Source organism: Tamandua tetradactyla, chromosome 4, assembly GCF_023851605.1.
Source record: "Tamandua tetradactyla isolate mTamTet1 chromosome 4, mTamTet1.pri, whole genome shotgun sequence".
In the NCBI taxonomy this organism is placed as follows: Eukaryota; Metazoa; Chordata; class Mammalia; order Pilosa; family Myrmecophagidae; genus Tamandua; species Tamandua tetradactyla.
The window spans coordinates 113,069,225-113,085,125 of record NC_135330.1 but is presented as its reverse complement, the minus strand read 5'-3'; the positions used below and the strand labels follow the sequence as shown (position 1 = coordinate 113,085,125).

Here is a 15,901-nt window from a genome sequence, read left to right as displayed (position 1 = left end):
AACATCAGATCCCCATTCTCCACCTCCATTCTATCCCCTAATAACCTATATTCTAGATTTTAACTCTCTGAGTTTGCTTATTCTAATTAGTTCATATCAGTGAGATCTACAATACTTGTCCTTTCGTGTCAGGCTTGTTTCACACAACACAACTTGTCCTCAAGATTCATCCAAGTTATTGTATGCATCAAGACTTCATTCTTTCTGACAGTTGAATAACATTCCATTGTATGTTTATACCACATTTCCTTTATCCATTCATTGGCCAATGGGCACTTGGGTTGTGTCCATCTTTTTAGCAATTGTGAATAATGTCGTTATCAACATCGGTGTACAAATGTTTGTTTGAATCCCTGCTTTCAGTTTTTCTAGGTTCATACCTAGTAGTGGGATTTCTGGAACATAATGGCAAATCTAAACTTAACTTCCTGAGGAACTGCCAAACTGCCTTCCACATTGGCTGCAGCATTTTACATTCCCACCAGCAGTGAATGAGTGTTCTTATATCTTTACATCCTCTCCAACACTTGTAATTTTACTGTTTCTTTTTTTTAGATGGTGTCCATTCTAGTAGGTGTGAAATGACATCTTATTGTGTGGTTTCTTTTGCATAGGCAGGCACTAGGAATCAAACCCGGGTCTCCAGCATGGCAGGCAAGAACTTTGCCTGCTGAGCCACTGCGGCCCACCCCTTATTGTGGTTTTGATATCTCATTCCCTAATAGCTGGTAATGTTGAACACCTTTTCATGTGCTTTTAGCCATTTGTATTTCCTCTTTGGAAAAAATGTCTGTTAATTTCTTTACCCCTTTTTCAATTGAGTTGTTTGTCTTTTTGTTGTTGAGTTGTAGGGTTTCTTTATATATTCTGGATATTAAACACTTATTGAATTTGTGGCTTCTAATATTTTTTTCCATTAAGTAGGCTGCTGTTTCACTTTCTTGAAAAGTCCTTTGAAGCACAAAAGTTTTTAATTTTGAGGAGGTCCCATTAATCTATTTTTACTTTCATTGTTTGCCCTTTGGGTATAAAGTCTCAGAAACCATTGCGAACCACAATGGAGATGCTGCTCTCCATTTTCCTCTAGTTTCATGGTCCTGGTTCTTAGAGTCAGGCCTTTTTTTTTTTTTTTTTAATATTTTTGTTGAGAAATCTTCCACACATACAGTCCATCCACAGGATACAACCAGGCTCACGATATCATCACAGAGTTGTATATTCATCATCAGGATCATTTTTAGAACATTTGCATCACTCCAGAAGAAGAAACAGAAAGAAAAAAGAAAAAACTCGTACATCCCATACCCCCCTACTCCTCCCTCTGATTGACCACTAGTGTTTCAATCTGCCCATTTTTTTTTACCCCTTATTCCCCCTATTATTTATCTATTTATTTCCCTCTCCCCCTTTTTTTTACTCATTTGCCCATACTCTGGATAAAAGGAGCACCAGATACAAGGTTTTCACAAGCACATGATTGTAATGTTAAAGTCAGATAATTAGATATAGAATCAGATCTTTGATCCATTTTGAGGTAATTTTTTTATATAGTGTGAAATATGGGTCCTATTTCATTCCTTTGCACATGCATATTCAGTACTTCCAGCACCATTTCTTGAAAAGATTATTCTGTCCCAGTTGAGTGGACTTGGCAGCCTTATTAAATATCAGTTGGCCAGAGATGTGAGAGTCTACTTCTGAACTCTCAGTTTGATTCCTGGTCAATATATCTAGCCTTATGCCAGTACCATGATTGTTTGACCACTGTAGATTTGTAATATGCTTTAAAGTCAGGGAGTGTGAGTCCTCCAACTTTGTTCTTTTCAAGATGTTTTGAATTTGTTCTTTTTCAAGATGTTTTCAGCTACTCAGGGCCCCTTACCTTTTCAAATAAATTCGATAATAGACTTTTCCATTTCTGCAAAGTAGGCTGTTGGAATTTTGAATGGCATTGCAATGAATCTGTATGTCAATTTGGGTAGAATGGACATCTTAATAATATTTAGTCTTCTAAGCCATGAACATGTAATATCCTTCCATTTATTTAGGTCTTCTTTGATTTATATTAGCAATGCTTTGTAGTTTTCTATGTTCAAGTGCTTTACCTCCTTGGTTAACTCTACCTAGGTATTTGATTCTTTCAGCTGCTATCGCAAATGTAATTTTTGTGTGTTTGTCTTGTATCCTGTCACTTCACTGAACTTACCATTGGCTTTGTTGTGGATTTTGGGGGGACTTTCTATATACAGGATAATGTCCTTTGCAGATAGTGGAAATTTTACTTCTTCCTTTCCAATTTGAATGCTTTTTATTTCTTTTTCTTGCCTAATTGCTCTGGCTAGAGCTTCCATCACAATGCTGAATAATGATGATGACAGTGGGCATCCTTGTCTTGTTCCAGATCTTTGAGGGAAAGTGTTCAGTCTTTCATCATTGAGTAGAATGTCAGTTGGGTTTTTTTTATATATGGCCTTTATCATGTTGAGGAAGTTTCCCTCTATTCCTATTTATCAAAGTGTTGATATCAAGATGGTTGCTAGATTTTGTCAAATGCTCTTTCTGCATCAATCAACATGATCATGTGATTTCTCCTCTTCAATTTGTTAATATGGTGAATTACCTTAATTGATTTCCTTGTGGATCTTCTCAAAGAACCATCTTTTGGTTTTGTTAATTCTCTCTCTTTTTTTTATTCTCAGTTTCATTTATTTCTGCTCTCATCTTTGTTCTTTCTTTCTGCCTGTTTTGGGATTAGTTTGCTGATCTTTTTAAAGTTTCTCCAGGTGTGCAGTTCTAGGTTTCTGATTTTAACTCTTTCTTCTTTTTATTATAAGCATTTGGGGCTACAAATTTCCTTCTTTTTTTTTTTTTTTAAATTTCTTGTTTGTTGTTTGTTTGCTTGCTTGCTTGTTTGTTTTGGAAAGTGTATGGGCTGAGAATTGAACCCAGATCTCCCACATGGCAGGTAAGAATTCTACCACTGAGCTACCCTTGCACCCCCCCCCCCATAAATTTCCCTCTTAGCACTCCGTTTTCTGTATGTCATAAGTTTTGATATGTTGTGTGCTCATTTTCATTTCTCGCAAGATATTTATTGATTTCTCTTGCGATTTATTCTTTGAGCCCAATTTGCTGACTGAAAGCCATAATCAGTGCTTGGCCACGCCCCTCCCCCCTCCTGTTCTTGGGGAAGAGAGCTTCTGCATCCCTCTTTGTTCATGGCAGCCAGCAAGGGACGGTCCAAGGAGATTAGCCTAGAAAGTGGAGGATGGATGCTGGTTGCTGTTGTGGAGCAAGTTATTCATAATTCTTCATTGCAGTTTCTCTGCCTCTTTGTCCTGCTGATCCCTGGTGACTGTTCACTGCTCCCCTGGCCTCTGGAGCCCCAGAACAGTTGTTTCAGACAGTTTCTGCTTATCTAACTGCTGTTTTTGGAGGAGGCATGACCCCTGGAATTCCACACCCCACCATCTTCCCCAGAAGTTCCCTTTCCAAGCAATCTTGCTGAACTCTCCCCTGTGTGTCTCCCAATGGGAGCCATAGAGGCTCATGATATAGATGGACTTGGCTGGTTCCAAATGAAGCTGGCTGGGCCTGCATGCTGGGACGGAGAGTCAGGGGTGCACCCAGGTCCCATTTGTACTCTCCTTTCTATTATCTGGACCTGCCTCTCCCCAGGGAAGCAGTCTATAAACTGTGATGGAAGTGGCCTGTGTCCCTGAGGGAGATAAGTCCCAGTATACATGTAGGACAGGAACAGGATGATTAATGAAAGAATAGGGAAGGTGAAATGGAAAGAGGGAAGGAGGTATTTGTTTCAGCACTTTGCTGATGCTCTTTCTCTGTGGCTGTGGGATGGGGGGAAGTGGGTGGCATGGCTGGTGGAGGAGTTCATTTCTCACCCAAACAATAACTTCAAATGGCAAGGCAACCCTCTCCACGGGAAACAGTATATTGTTGGCATGAGAGGCAAGACATAGCACCCACGGAATGCCGCAACACTGTTCCTTGCCCCAACCCCCAGACAACCCAGAGGGGTGATGGTCAGCCAGGGGCAGCTTCCCTTACCCAGCTTGCTCTTGTAGATCCATTCGGTCTGAGTGGTCTGGTCTGTCATGGGCACCAGCCTTCCATCATTGGTAATGTGGTATGTAGGAGATATGGTGCAATGGCAAGTGGATTGGGTGACAGGTTCAGAGACAGGAAGAGAAACAGCATACGAGGTCAAGGCCTGAGGAGTGACATCAGCTGGGCTCCTGTCAAAGGACACCACAGGGGCCCGTCAGCTCCCAAGGTCAGGACCAGGTTGTAGAACCCCAGTGCCACAGTGTGTGGAGAAGTTGGGGTGGTGGCAGCTGTTTCCCAGCTCCTGAGGACTTTCACCCCTATAAGATGGCCAGAAAGGACCAGCTTGTGGGTAAAGAAAAATGGGCCCTCCTGTCATCGAGGGCAGCCAAGTCCCATGGTGCAGAGAAAGGCCATGAGACCAGGCTGCCCTAACTGAGAGATATTTTACTGACATCTTGTATGTGCCACCACTGTGGCAGGAGCTTAGCACTCACTGACTGATGTTTTTAGCACTTGGGAATATGCCTGAGCTTATTCTATTTCTAGATAGAACACCTTCCTTTTTGGCATCATGCATTTATTTGCCTGCGAGTGGGCAGGCCACAGGGGTTCAGCAGGCAGGTCTCTTGTCATGCCAGAGACCCGGGTTCGAAACCCGGTGCCTGACCATGTTTAAAAAAAAAGAGGTGCATCGATTTACCCGTGAGCATTGTCTATGGGCCCTTCATTATCCCTTCCTCAGTTCAGACTTTCTCCCCTGCATTGTCCAGTGGATCCCAGACTCACCTTGCCCCAAAACTTACCTAGGATCATCCAAGGTAGTTCTGGGGCCCAGGACTTGGATTCTGGGCCCATCCCTCATGCTGCAAGTTACTAAATGGCAGAGGAGAGCAGAGTGGAGAGGTCCTTTGGATGTGACGTCCCCCCCACATCCCCCCACTTCCTCAGGGTATTTTCCTGCACTTCCTTGTTTTGGAGCCTCAAGTTTCCACTTGATTTATCTGCAGAGAACTATTACCTTGTATTAGAAATAGGTGTCGTTTGTGATGAGTGAACCAACTGGAAACCTATTGGAATAAAGAACACAAAGAATATTGAGGGAAAATGAAGCATTTTTCTTTCTATTTAAAAATATGTTAAGTACCTGACGCTGGGATTGGGGTAGAGAGGGCCCTAATTATATAGCAATTTCCCATTTTAAACTTTCCACAATATTGGTTTCCTTAAAAAATTATGAGGTTGAAATTTTATAAAATTAAAGTGAACTCAAGAAAATAATCTTCAAGAAATTATGGATTTTGGAAATTTGAATTTGCATTGTATAATGTCTCTGTGTTACAGGACAAAGGAAAGAGGTTCAGAGAATACCATTATTTTAAAAATTATTTTTGATTCTTAAAGAGCCTGCTTGTGTCATTAAATCACTGGTATTCACCCCAAACGATATAACATCAAGAATTTGTGCACAAATGGATAAAATGTACCATGAATTCCAGTCGTAGAGAATGGTACTATGAAATAAAGAAAGAAATGAAAATCAGGAAATTTGAATTTAAAACTTATATGCACAATACTTATATCTTTGCATAATTTACCAAAAGTCAGGAGTATTATTTGGCTATTAAAATGGCATCTATGGTAATTAGAGCAGCATAGAAAATGTTGAAGTCATAACACTACATCACAAAAGTAAATTACAAACTTGTATTTTAGAACAGCATATTTAAAGATGTTTAAAAGCCAAATAAACAGGCAACAGCAAAACAAGGACCAACACCACCAAAAATGCAAAACACAAGGGTAACAGCAGAAAAATCTCTAAAATGTGAATTAGCTTTATCTGTATTTGGGTATTAGGTTGGGTGAGGTTTTCCCACTTTTACTTTCCACAGTTTCCATGTTTTAGAAGCGGGGAGACTGGCCTTTGTTTCTTCTTTTGTCACTTTTCTAAAACTAAAATATGCACATAATTTATTATAAAACAGAAACAGAGGGTGCAGGGAGGAAGGAAAGGAGAGAAGAGAGAGAGAGAGGTGACTCTTAAGAAAGAGGAGAAAAAGCAACGGTCCTGTCTGGTGCCTCAAATTATTTTCTGTGTGACTTGCCACCTGCCTCCTCCAATTCCAGGTTCCTCTTTTGTGAAATGGGGGTGCGCTCTAATTTGGGGGAGCACTGAAGGAGACAAACATTGTGAACTATACAAATACCTGTTACTTCCCTCCTTATTTTAGGGAAGACTCATAGGAAATGATGCCTTTTGTGCAGGAGCACAAGGCAGGTGGCAGGGGACTGACTGTGGGGAATGGGCTGCGGGTGAGTGGCCTGGGACTCAGCAAGTCCCCACACCACTAGCCTGCTGGCGGCTAAACTGAACCCTTGTGCATGAAAGGTTGGCTGGCTCACATATCCCTGTCTTCTCAGCACACCCCTCATCTATCTTCTTTTTTTTAAACTTTTTTTATTGTATAGTATAACATATATACAAAGCAAAGAAAGGAAAAAGCAATAGTTTTCAAAGCACTCTTCAAAAAGTGGTTACAGGACAGATCCCAGAGTTTGTCGTGGGCTACATACGATCCTCTTGTATTTTTCCTTTTAGCTGCTCCAGTCTATGGGAGGCTAGAGGGCTTAAATACTTTTCTATCATCACAGTCAATTTTTTCCTTCTTTTTTTTTTTGTGAACAATAACATATATGCAAAAAAGCTATAAATTTCCAAGCACAGCCCCACAATTAGTTGTAAAACACATTTCAGACTTTGACATGGGTTACAATTTCACAGTTTTAGGTTTTTACTTCTAGCTGCTCTAAAATTCTGGAGATTAAAAGAGATACCAATTTAATGATTCAGCATTCATATTCATTTGTTAATTCCTAGCTTCTATGTATAATTCCACCATCACCTTTGGTCTTTCGATATCTCTCTTTGAGGTTGTTTGGGCTATGGCAATTCTGAATTTTTGATATTGGAAAGGTTTGTCACTAATATGGGGTAGGGAGATGGAACTATCTGATGGCCTGGAGAGGCTGGGCTAGTTAACTTTTTAAAAATTGTATAATATAATATATACACAAAGCAAAGCAAGAAAAAAAGCAATAATTTTCAAAGCACATTTCAACAAGTAGTTGCAGAACAGATTTCACAGTTTGCTATGGGTTACCATGCCTCCATTTCAAATTTTTCCTTTTAGCTGCTCCAAAACACTGCAGGCTAGAAGGAATATTAATAGAGTGATTCAGCAGCCATCCTCATTTGTTTAAATCCCATTTTCTCTATTATACCTCCTCCTTTTCCTTTAATCCTTCTCCCGATCTTTGGGGAATGCTCATTCTGACTTTTTCATGTTGAGAAGGGAAAAATACGGAATGGGTCACAATTTTGCGTGTCATCCTTGCACAGGACCATGCTAATCTCTTCTGTATCATTCCAATTTTACTATATTTGCTGCCGAAGCGAGAACCCCACTGTTCTAGTTAGCTAGCTGCCGGAATGCAACACACCAGAGACGGATTGGCTTTTAACAAAAGGGGATTTATTTTGTTGGTTCTTCAGAGGAAAGGCAGCTAACTTTCCACTGAGGTTCTTTCTTATGTGGAAGGCACAGGATGGTCTCTGCTGGTCTTCTCTCCAGGCCCCAGTTGTTGTTCCAACAACTTTCCCCAGGGTGACTTCTTTCTGCATCTCCAAAGGCCTGGGCTGAGCTGCTAGTGCTGAGATGAGGAATGCCGAGTTGCTAGGCTGTGCTACATTGCATTCTCTCATTTAAGCACCAGCCAATTAAGTCAGACGTCACCCATTGTAGCAGACACGCCTCCTAGCTGACTGCAGATGTAATTGGCAACAGATGAGGTTCACGCACCATTGGTTTATGGCCTCAGCAACAAGACTAGGTATGCTCACCTGGCCAAGTTGACAACTGAATCTAACTAACACACCCACCCCACATCTTTTTTCTTAAATACGCAGATTTACTAAATTTCTGGCTGGCAATGATAGTCACAGTATCTACTCTCAGTTGGAAATAGCTAACAATTTAGAGCATTTAGGCCAAATAGCCTCTGGAGCTGCCGAGCAGGAACTAGTCTTGGGTAAAGAGTATCAAACCCAGAAGATTATGTGTATCAAAACCACGAGGTGAAAGCACATCAAGTCAAAAATAAAGATCCCTTAGTATGGTATAATTTTACTTTCAAGTGGCTCTAAAGAAATGCAACTTTGTGTTACTTTTTTGAAAAGTAAGGTCAGAGTATTTCCTGGATATATTCTTTAAAAAGATGTTACTGGATGATTTTATATTTGTTTTTTGGGGGTAGGGTGGTTTCTGTTACTTACTGGTTTTAGTTCCTTTGGCATTCATGTTTGTTTTCTGTTCAGTGTTTCAAACATTTATATGTAAAGATTATTAAGTACAAAAACTGTAACTGAGTAGAGTGGATTGTTTTCTGGTATGATGTTAAAATATACAATGAAATGTATAAAAGTATTATCAATTTGACTTTAATAACACATATAACATGTTTACAAATAAACTGTGGTGTTAAGTTACTGCCAAAAAAAAACAAAAAAACAAAAAATAAAAAAAAAAAAACAAGATCCTGCGATGTCTCATAGCACTGTTTGCCACCAAGCAGAATCACTCCTTAGGAAGACTTTTTGTGTTCTAACGAAACAAAAGGGGCCTCATGCCGAGCATGGAACTTCTGCAGCATGTTCCATGACAGAGGGCAGGGGCAGTCCTTCCTTCTAGCACCTTCTTCCTTGTGACATCAGAAGAATAGTTATATACCTTACAGTTGTGTGATGAGGGACAACTCTCCAAGCGTTTTCAGATGGGTCATTTCATTCAATGATGAGAACGACACTGTGATGTCGTTTCACAGGGTGAAAAGGGAACTTAGAGCAGGCACGTGACCTCCTCTAGGTCACCAGAACCCACAGTGGTTTACGCCTGGGTTTTACACCCACCAGTGGGAGCCTCTCTTGAGAAGTCAGTTTGCTGTGACTCAATGATTCGGTGGACGCTGATGTGCCTTTACATTTGAGTTGCTCAAATAATTTTACAGGATTTTCCCAGGAAGCATGGGGGAGAATCATCCCTTTAAGGGTGAGAGGAGGGTCAGCAGTGCCCTGGGGCAATGGAAATCTCTAAAGTGGACCTACCTGGAGGAGTCACATTCCGCTCCACACATTTTCTCTTGTCTTGTTGTTATGTCCACTTCACGCAGGGAGGAAATGCACTTGGGGAGTGTAAATTCCCTTCTCAGGTCAATAGTGGAGGAATACTAATATATAACATAATAATGATAGCTAACACCTCCATAGGCTTAAAATGCTGGGCACTCAGCACGGCTCATGGTGCTTTACATACTTTAACCCCTTTAATCCTCATAAACATCCTATAACGTAGGTCTATTGTTAATTGACAACTAAGAAAAATCAAGACCTGGAAAGGTTAAGTGACTTGCTCCAGCTGTTAAAATAAGTAAGTGGGGGAGCCGGTGCTCTGAGTGAGGCAGTAAAGCTAGAAAGAAAGCTGGAAAGAAATAAAGGAAAGAAGGAAGGAAAGAAGGAAAGAAGGAAGGAAGGAAGGAAGGGAGGAAGGGAGGAAGGGAGGAAGGGAGGAAGGGAGGAAGGAAGGAAGGAAGGAAGGAAGGAAGGAAGAAGGAAGGAAGGATGGATTCTTTGTGACAAGACACCTATCTGTCCCCAGTAGACAAATCCACAACACTCAGGCTCCTACTTCCCCTCCTGATGCAGTAGAAGGCATCATCAATTGAGGGTGGCCCTCTTTCCTGCTGAGCCCAAGCTAAGCATCAGAATCCTTCTCAGTACAGTGTGCTATTGCCAACTGCTACATGAGATAGAAGTCCACTTGTTAACTCTAACCACCCATTTTAGAGGTGCCAATTCATTCATAAATGAAATAAATGTACGTGTGGGTGTGTGCATCTTGCTTTAGAAAATGCGATGTCATCACTTGACTTGCTTTGCATATTACTGAGCCTCTGCTATGGATCAGGAAAGCACTCCCGTTAGACATCAAAGGTTGAAACATGGGGTGAACAAAATTAAAAGGAAAAGTATTGGGAGGATATTCTACATAAAGAAATCTTGATGTACATTCCTTTTGGAAAATTAGGAATCCTCTCATTAATCCCTTTTCAATCTGTTTTGTGCTATCTGGTATGTACCCTGAATTTTCTAAAGGCATAACACTCCCCTACAGGTTTTTTTTTTCTTTTTTTGGTGCCATTCCAATTTTTTTTTTTTTTGCTAATAGGGCATTTATTTCAAAGCCTCTGCTTTATACACGGTTCCAGGGGCTTGACAGCATTGCCTGTGCCCTGCTCGAGTGGGGAAATATATTTACAAAGATCCAGCCTATAGAGGATGCATTAAGAATGCTGTACTCAAACTGTGCAGGAGAAAAACCCTGAATGCTACTTTTCAGTATCAGAGCTACACTTGGTACACGAACAGCAAGACATTTGGATTCCAAGAGGGAGCTTAACAATAGAAGTGCAGAGAAAATAGAATGTCCCAGTAATAGAAGATTGCTGCTCCAATGCAATCACTAAGCTCCCTGGAAAGCAGGAGGAATCGAGGATGACCCGCCAAATTTGACAGAGAGGGAAATAAAGGGAAAACCCCTGTGTGTGCTGAGACTCCCTAGCTTTAGGAGGCAGATCGTGTGTAATCAGATTGGAATTTAAAAAATATAAGCTCCCTGGGATACTCGGAGTTGTGCCTAACTGGACTCAGGAAAGTAGTTCAGTTCTACTTGTAGGTCAACACTGAGATGATGCAGGCAACCTGGATTTAAACTTTTCTGTACCTAGCTGGATGTGGCCGAGCAGTCATGACATCACCAGAAGGCATCCTGTGGGCCCGTGAACCCAGGTGCTATCATCCATCTCTGGCCAACAGTACAAGGAGGCTACTGCCAAATAAAAGAGCCCAACCTAAGGAAAGGTTGCCAATTACAGTGACAGTGACTGATAATTGGAAAAATATCAGTCCTAGGATGAGAGAAATCACTCCCGATTACAATACTCACTAGCAGGGCAAGGTGATTCCTTCTAGGGGCTGAGAGGACACCTTGGGAATCTTACTAGTGGCTGCTGATCTAGCAACAGATGGTAGGAATGAACTCTAGGACATAATTAATGGTGATAGACACTATCGAGCTATCATCAGGATATCTGCCAAAGTGCTATTTTAAAAAATTGCACACACAGAAGCAATGAATGACCCGCAATAGGAGATCAATGAGAAATATTAGGGGGGTATCCACACAACCCAATACACAGCCCTGAAAAAGGTTCGGAGAAAATTCAAGGACATAAAATGATATTCTCAATATATATGATATTGAGATGTAATTATGATATGCAAATAGATAAGCAAATGCACCTTAAAAAGTCGATCGCAAAATAGTATGTAAAGTACAATCCTTTTACAAAAGCTATAGCTAAAGATAAGTCTGAGGAAGTTATAACCAAAGTCTGAAACATGACTATCATCTCTGGGTGGTAGGGAGTTTTGCTTTCTTCTTTTTGCTTAGAGACAAAGACAGCCACAAGGAACATGTATAACTTGCATAAGAAGAAAGAGAAGAGATAAAAAGTATAGGGTGTTTTGGGTTTGTTGTGTCTTTTATAAACAAGTCTCCCTATAGGCTCAGTTGGGAGTGTTTGGGCCATGACTATTGTATTTGTGAGTCAAATTGGTCAACAATGGTTTGTCCCACCACTCAGCACCACTGATAGGGTTGATAATTTGAGCCTTGGCTTTATTCCAGGGTTGTTCATTTTCCCCAGGGCATCTTGGTGAATCAGAGTCATCACCTTTTGGGAGTCCTTCTCCAGGTACCCAATCTCTTCCAGATTACTCTTTCCTTTTTAGGTACTTTCCCTCTAGATATTCTCCCTCCTTCAAATACTCACCCTCATGCACATACTCTTCATACAAATTCTCATATACTTGCAGATACTTGTTCTCCTCTTGATACTTTCCCTCCTGCGGATACTCTTCTACATACAGATATTTCCCTTCCAGATACTCTCCTTCCTCCAGATACTCTTCCTCCTCCAGGTACTCTCCCTCGTCCAGATACTCTCCCTCCTCTAGATGCGCTCCCTCCTCCAGATATTCTTCAGAAAATTCTTCCTGCAAACACTCATCATATAGTTCTAATTCACCATCCTCTTCCTCTGAATATACAGAGGAAAGTTGGGAACTTGTAGGAAGGTGACTAGATGATGTTTCTGATGATGGCTTCTTTTCAGCAGACATGTTAGAGAAGCATTAAGCAGATGAAACTCTTCTGCAGCAGGCAAAGTCACTTCATCACCCTGGTAACCTAGAAGAAATGAATAAAAGTCTGCAAATCAGTAATGGCTTACTGCAAATTCATTTTTGCTTGTTCTAACTGCTTTTTAGTTTCATTCAATGGCCTTTGGATGGCACTTTGAAGCTCATCACAACATGGTGGCCCATGAAGAGGCACAGAAAAGGAACAGAGGCATTACCCTCAAGGAACAGGTTGGGGAGACCAGACCCAAGGTAATGCCTTTGAAGTTATCAAACACTATAAAGCAAATAAGAAAGGCTGGAAGGTGGAGGAATGATTGGTGCTTAGTAGAGTGACCACTAGGGCAGGCTTTTATTTATTCATCAAGAAATATTTATCTGTGTAGTAAACAAGACCAAGTTTCTCTTCTCCAGGAGCTTGGAATCTGTGCTAAAAGACTCAGGTCAACAGATTTCTAAATACAACATGTTAAGCACCATGGAAGAGGGCTTTGCAGGGTGTTACAGACATAAGGGTCGGGGCTGTTGGTCAATTAAGGCACCTATAGTTGGGAATCTGCAAAGCATATTCTCATGCATTGCCATCTGGGCCAGAAATGCAAACGAGCTTAGTTTCCTTGGCAAACTCTTTGAGGTAAGGGATGGCGTGAGGGCAGTCTGCCATCTTTCCACAAATAAACCCAGGGCTCGGGACTGTGTTGGCCAGGCACTGGGGCAGGATGATAAATGTGGGTTGACTCTCTTCTATGGAGGTCTTCGAGGTAAAACTTAACCCTTGGCTTAAGAGGACTTCTGGCACATTCCTTTCCCTTTTACCCTAAGCATATATAAACATTCACTGGAGACAGTCTGGTTAAAGCATGCACATTTTATGCACTCGGCTAACCCCTTTGCCCTTTATCTGCTCCCACCACGGAAAGTGTGGGTTCCTCCACTAATGTACCAGCTGTACAGATAACATCTTCCTGAGAAGGTGGCAGAACGAGACCTGCTGGCCATGGGGGACGAACGCCTGCTAGTGAAACTGGTCTTGCTTTGTCTCTTCTCTATATGAGTAAAACACTTAGCCTGTGCAAGTTGTGCTTTTATTGGTGACCCCGACACTTGTATTGGAGTGGGTTGGGACCCTAGGACTGTCATTCTTGGTGGCAGGACTTATTATGCTCTGTACTATCCTCAGGCAGTGAGACCCTGTCCTAGACATGGCAATTGGTATTTCCCTCTCTGACCAACATGCTGGTGAAGGGAGTTGGGTGCCGACAGTCTGATATTCCTAATTATTTATATAGGAATACATACACACACACACATACACATATGTACTCACATGAATTATTGTGTATGTGTCAGAAGTGTACTTTCTCTATTAAAGAAGCTGTAGGCTTACAGAAAAGTCATGCAGAAAATAGAGTTCCCTTATACCTTCCTCCACAGACAGTTTTCTCTACTAACACTTTGTATTAGTATAGTACCTTTGTTACAACAGATGAAACCACAGTATTACATAGTATTATAATTATGCTAGTAAATATAATCCATAGCTTATAATAGGGACATTGTGTATTGTACAATCTTGTGTTTTTTTTAAAAAAAATTATTCTAGTAACATATATACAACCTAAAATTTCCCCTTTTAATTACATTCAAATTTATAACCAAGTGTCATTGATTACACTCACAATGCTGTACTACCTTCACCACCATCCATTACCAAATCTTTTCCATCACCCAAAATAGAAATTCTGTGCCAATTATGCATTAGCTCTCTATTTCCTACCCCGACTTGGCCCCTGGGAACATGTATTCTAGTTTCTGATTCTATGAATTTGTTTATTCTGATTATTTCCTATCATTGAGACCACACAGTGTTTGACCTTCTGTGTCTGAGTTACTTCACTCAACACGATTTCTTCAAGTTCATCCATACAGTTGCATGTATCATAACATCATTTCTTTTCATACCTGAATAATATTCCATTATAGGCATATACCACATTTTGTTTATCCATTCATCTATTGATGGACATTTGGGTTGCTTTCACCTTTTGGCAATTGTGAGTGGTAAAGATCAGCATCAATGTGCAAATATCTGTTTGAGTCCCTGCTTTTCATTCTTTTGGGTAAATATTTAGAAATGGGATTTCCAGGTGATACAGTAATTCTAAATTTAACTTTCAAAAATGAGAAGACAAAAGATTCACTAAAAGACCTGATTTTTCTCATGCTTTGCCTTGTCTTTTGGCCCTGTAGAGAGTTTAGCACATAAGAAGTTCTTAATAATATCTGTTGACTGAATAAATGAACGAGTCAAAAAAAAAAAACTATTAACAATAAAAAAAAAGAAAAAATTTATTAACAACGTGCCATATGCTTTGTCAAGCATATTTACCGATTATGTGCATTTACTTATTTAGTGAAAAGGGGTAAAGCTTTCTACTAGGTAATCTAACGACCACAAATGTAGATTTATAGCTACCTAACCCTTTCCAAAAGGCATTGGAAACAGGAGACTAGCTGATTACCCTGTGGGGGGGGGGGGGTTATGGATCCCTTTTGCTGTAGATTCTTAGTTGAAACAAATGAGCAAGGCACAAGTAAATAAAACCCAAACCAACTAAACCAAAAAAATAACCCAAACCAACCTCTTTGTAATGGTCGTTTTAAGACTAGACTGAAGAGAGAAAGGGTAGTAACTGTTAGGCACGGAGTCATTAAAGATTCCACACGAGACAGTGAGTCAAAGCACAGAAATGGATTTATTAGGGGAGGGAAAGTGGGGAAGGAGCAGAAGAGAGATGAGAGCCACCGACACAGAGGTCTGTGGAATTTAGGAAAGTGGCTCCGACCCCCCTCTTGGGGGCTGCTTTTTAAAAAAAAAAAGTTGAGTTGACAAGACTGCACTAACGAATGCGCTTGTTGACTTAGGGCATGACAGATTGCTGGGGTATTGACAGATTCTCCTTTGATGTGCAGCTGCATGTCTCAGGCAAGGTGAGGTACCAATGCAGGGTGTTAGCAGCAGAAATGGATTATGACCATATTTCTAGTTATTTGGGGTGACTTCATTCATCATTTGGAGGATACAACACCAGCTCGTTGTTGGAAGCTGGGTGGGCTAAAGGGTGCTGAGGGGTCCCTATGCTCTTAGAATTCTTCTGAGGCCTAACAGTAACAACCTGTCACTTTCCAGATGAATGACCAAAAGAAGGTCCCCATATTCTGGTTGTGAGTTTTTTAGCTAACAGAGTTGGTAGGGTCTCTGCCCTCAGAGGACAACTCCACATTACCCCCGAATTGTTTTTGTGTCTCTCCCTGGGGCCACAGCTCCATTCGCTGGCAGAAAGGCTTTGTGCTATGGAAACCAACGAATGCAAAGGAACTTAAGCAGTTGGGTGAGAGCAAAGCTGAGGTCTTTGGGGTGAAAACAGGTAGGAAAATGGACAACTCTGCCAGGATGAGCAGGGTAGCTCTGCTCAACTCACGTGGCCTTATATGGCGGCCCCTGACCAAGATGGGGTA

At 41.0% G+C, this 15,901-nt stretch overlaps 1 protein-coding gene and 1 non-coding gene across 3 annotated transcripts in view; both read right to left on the bottom strand.

Annotated features, from left to right (window-relative positions):
• The window catches only part of ERICH6B (glutamate rich 6B), a 117,415-nt gene that overhangs the window by 82,796 nt on the left and 18,718 nt on the right, over window positions 1-15,901 (bottom strand). For both annotated transcript variants that reach the window (XM_077158276.1, XM_077158275.1), the window contains exons 2-4: window positions 12,016-12,431; window positions 5,087-5,135; window positions 4,069-4,256 (exon numbers count right to left, since the gene is read on the bottom strand). In XM_077158276.1, coding sequence (XP_077014391.1) covers window positions 4,069-4,256; window positions 5,087-5,135; window positions 12,016-12,364 — 586 coding nt within the window. In that variant the 5' untranslated portion in view covers window positions 12,365-12,431. The remainder of the gene's footprint in view (window positions 1-4,068; window positions 4,257-5,086; window positions 5,136-12,015; window positions 12,432-15,901) is intronic.
• LOC143681883 (U6 spliceosomal RNA) lies at window positions 7,424-7,525 on the bottom strand. The gene has a single exon (XR_013174934.1). It is a non-coding gene; the product is annotated as a U6 spliceosomal RNA (small nuclear RNA).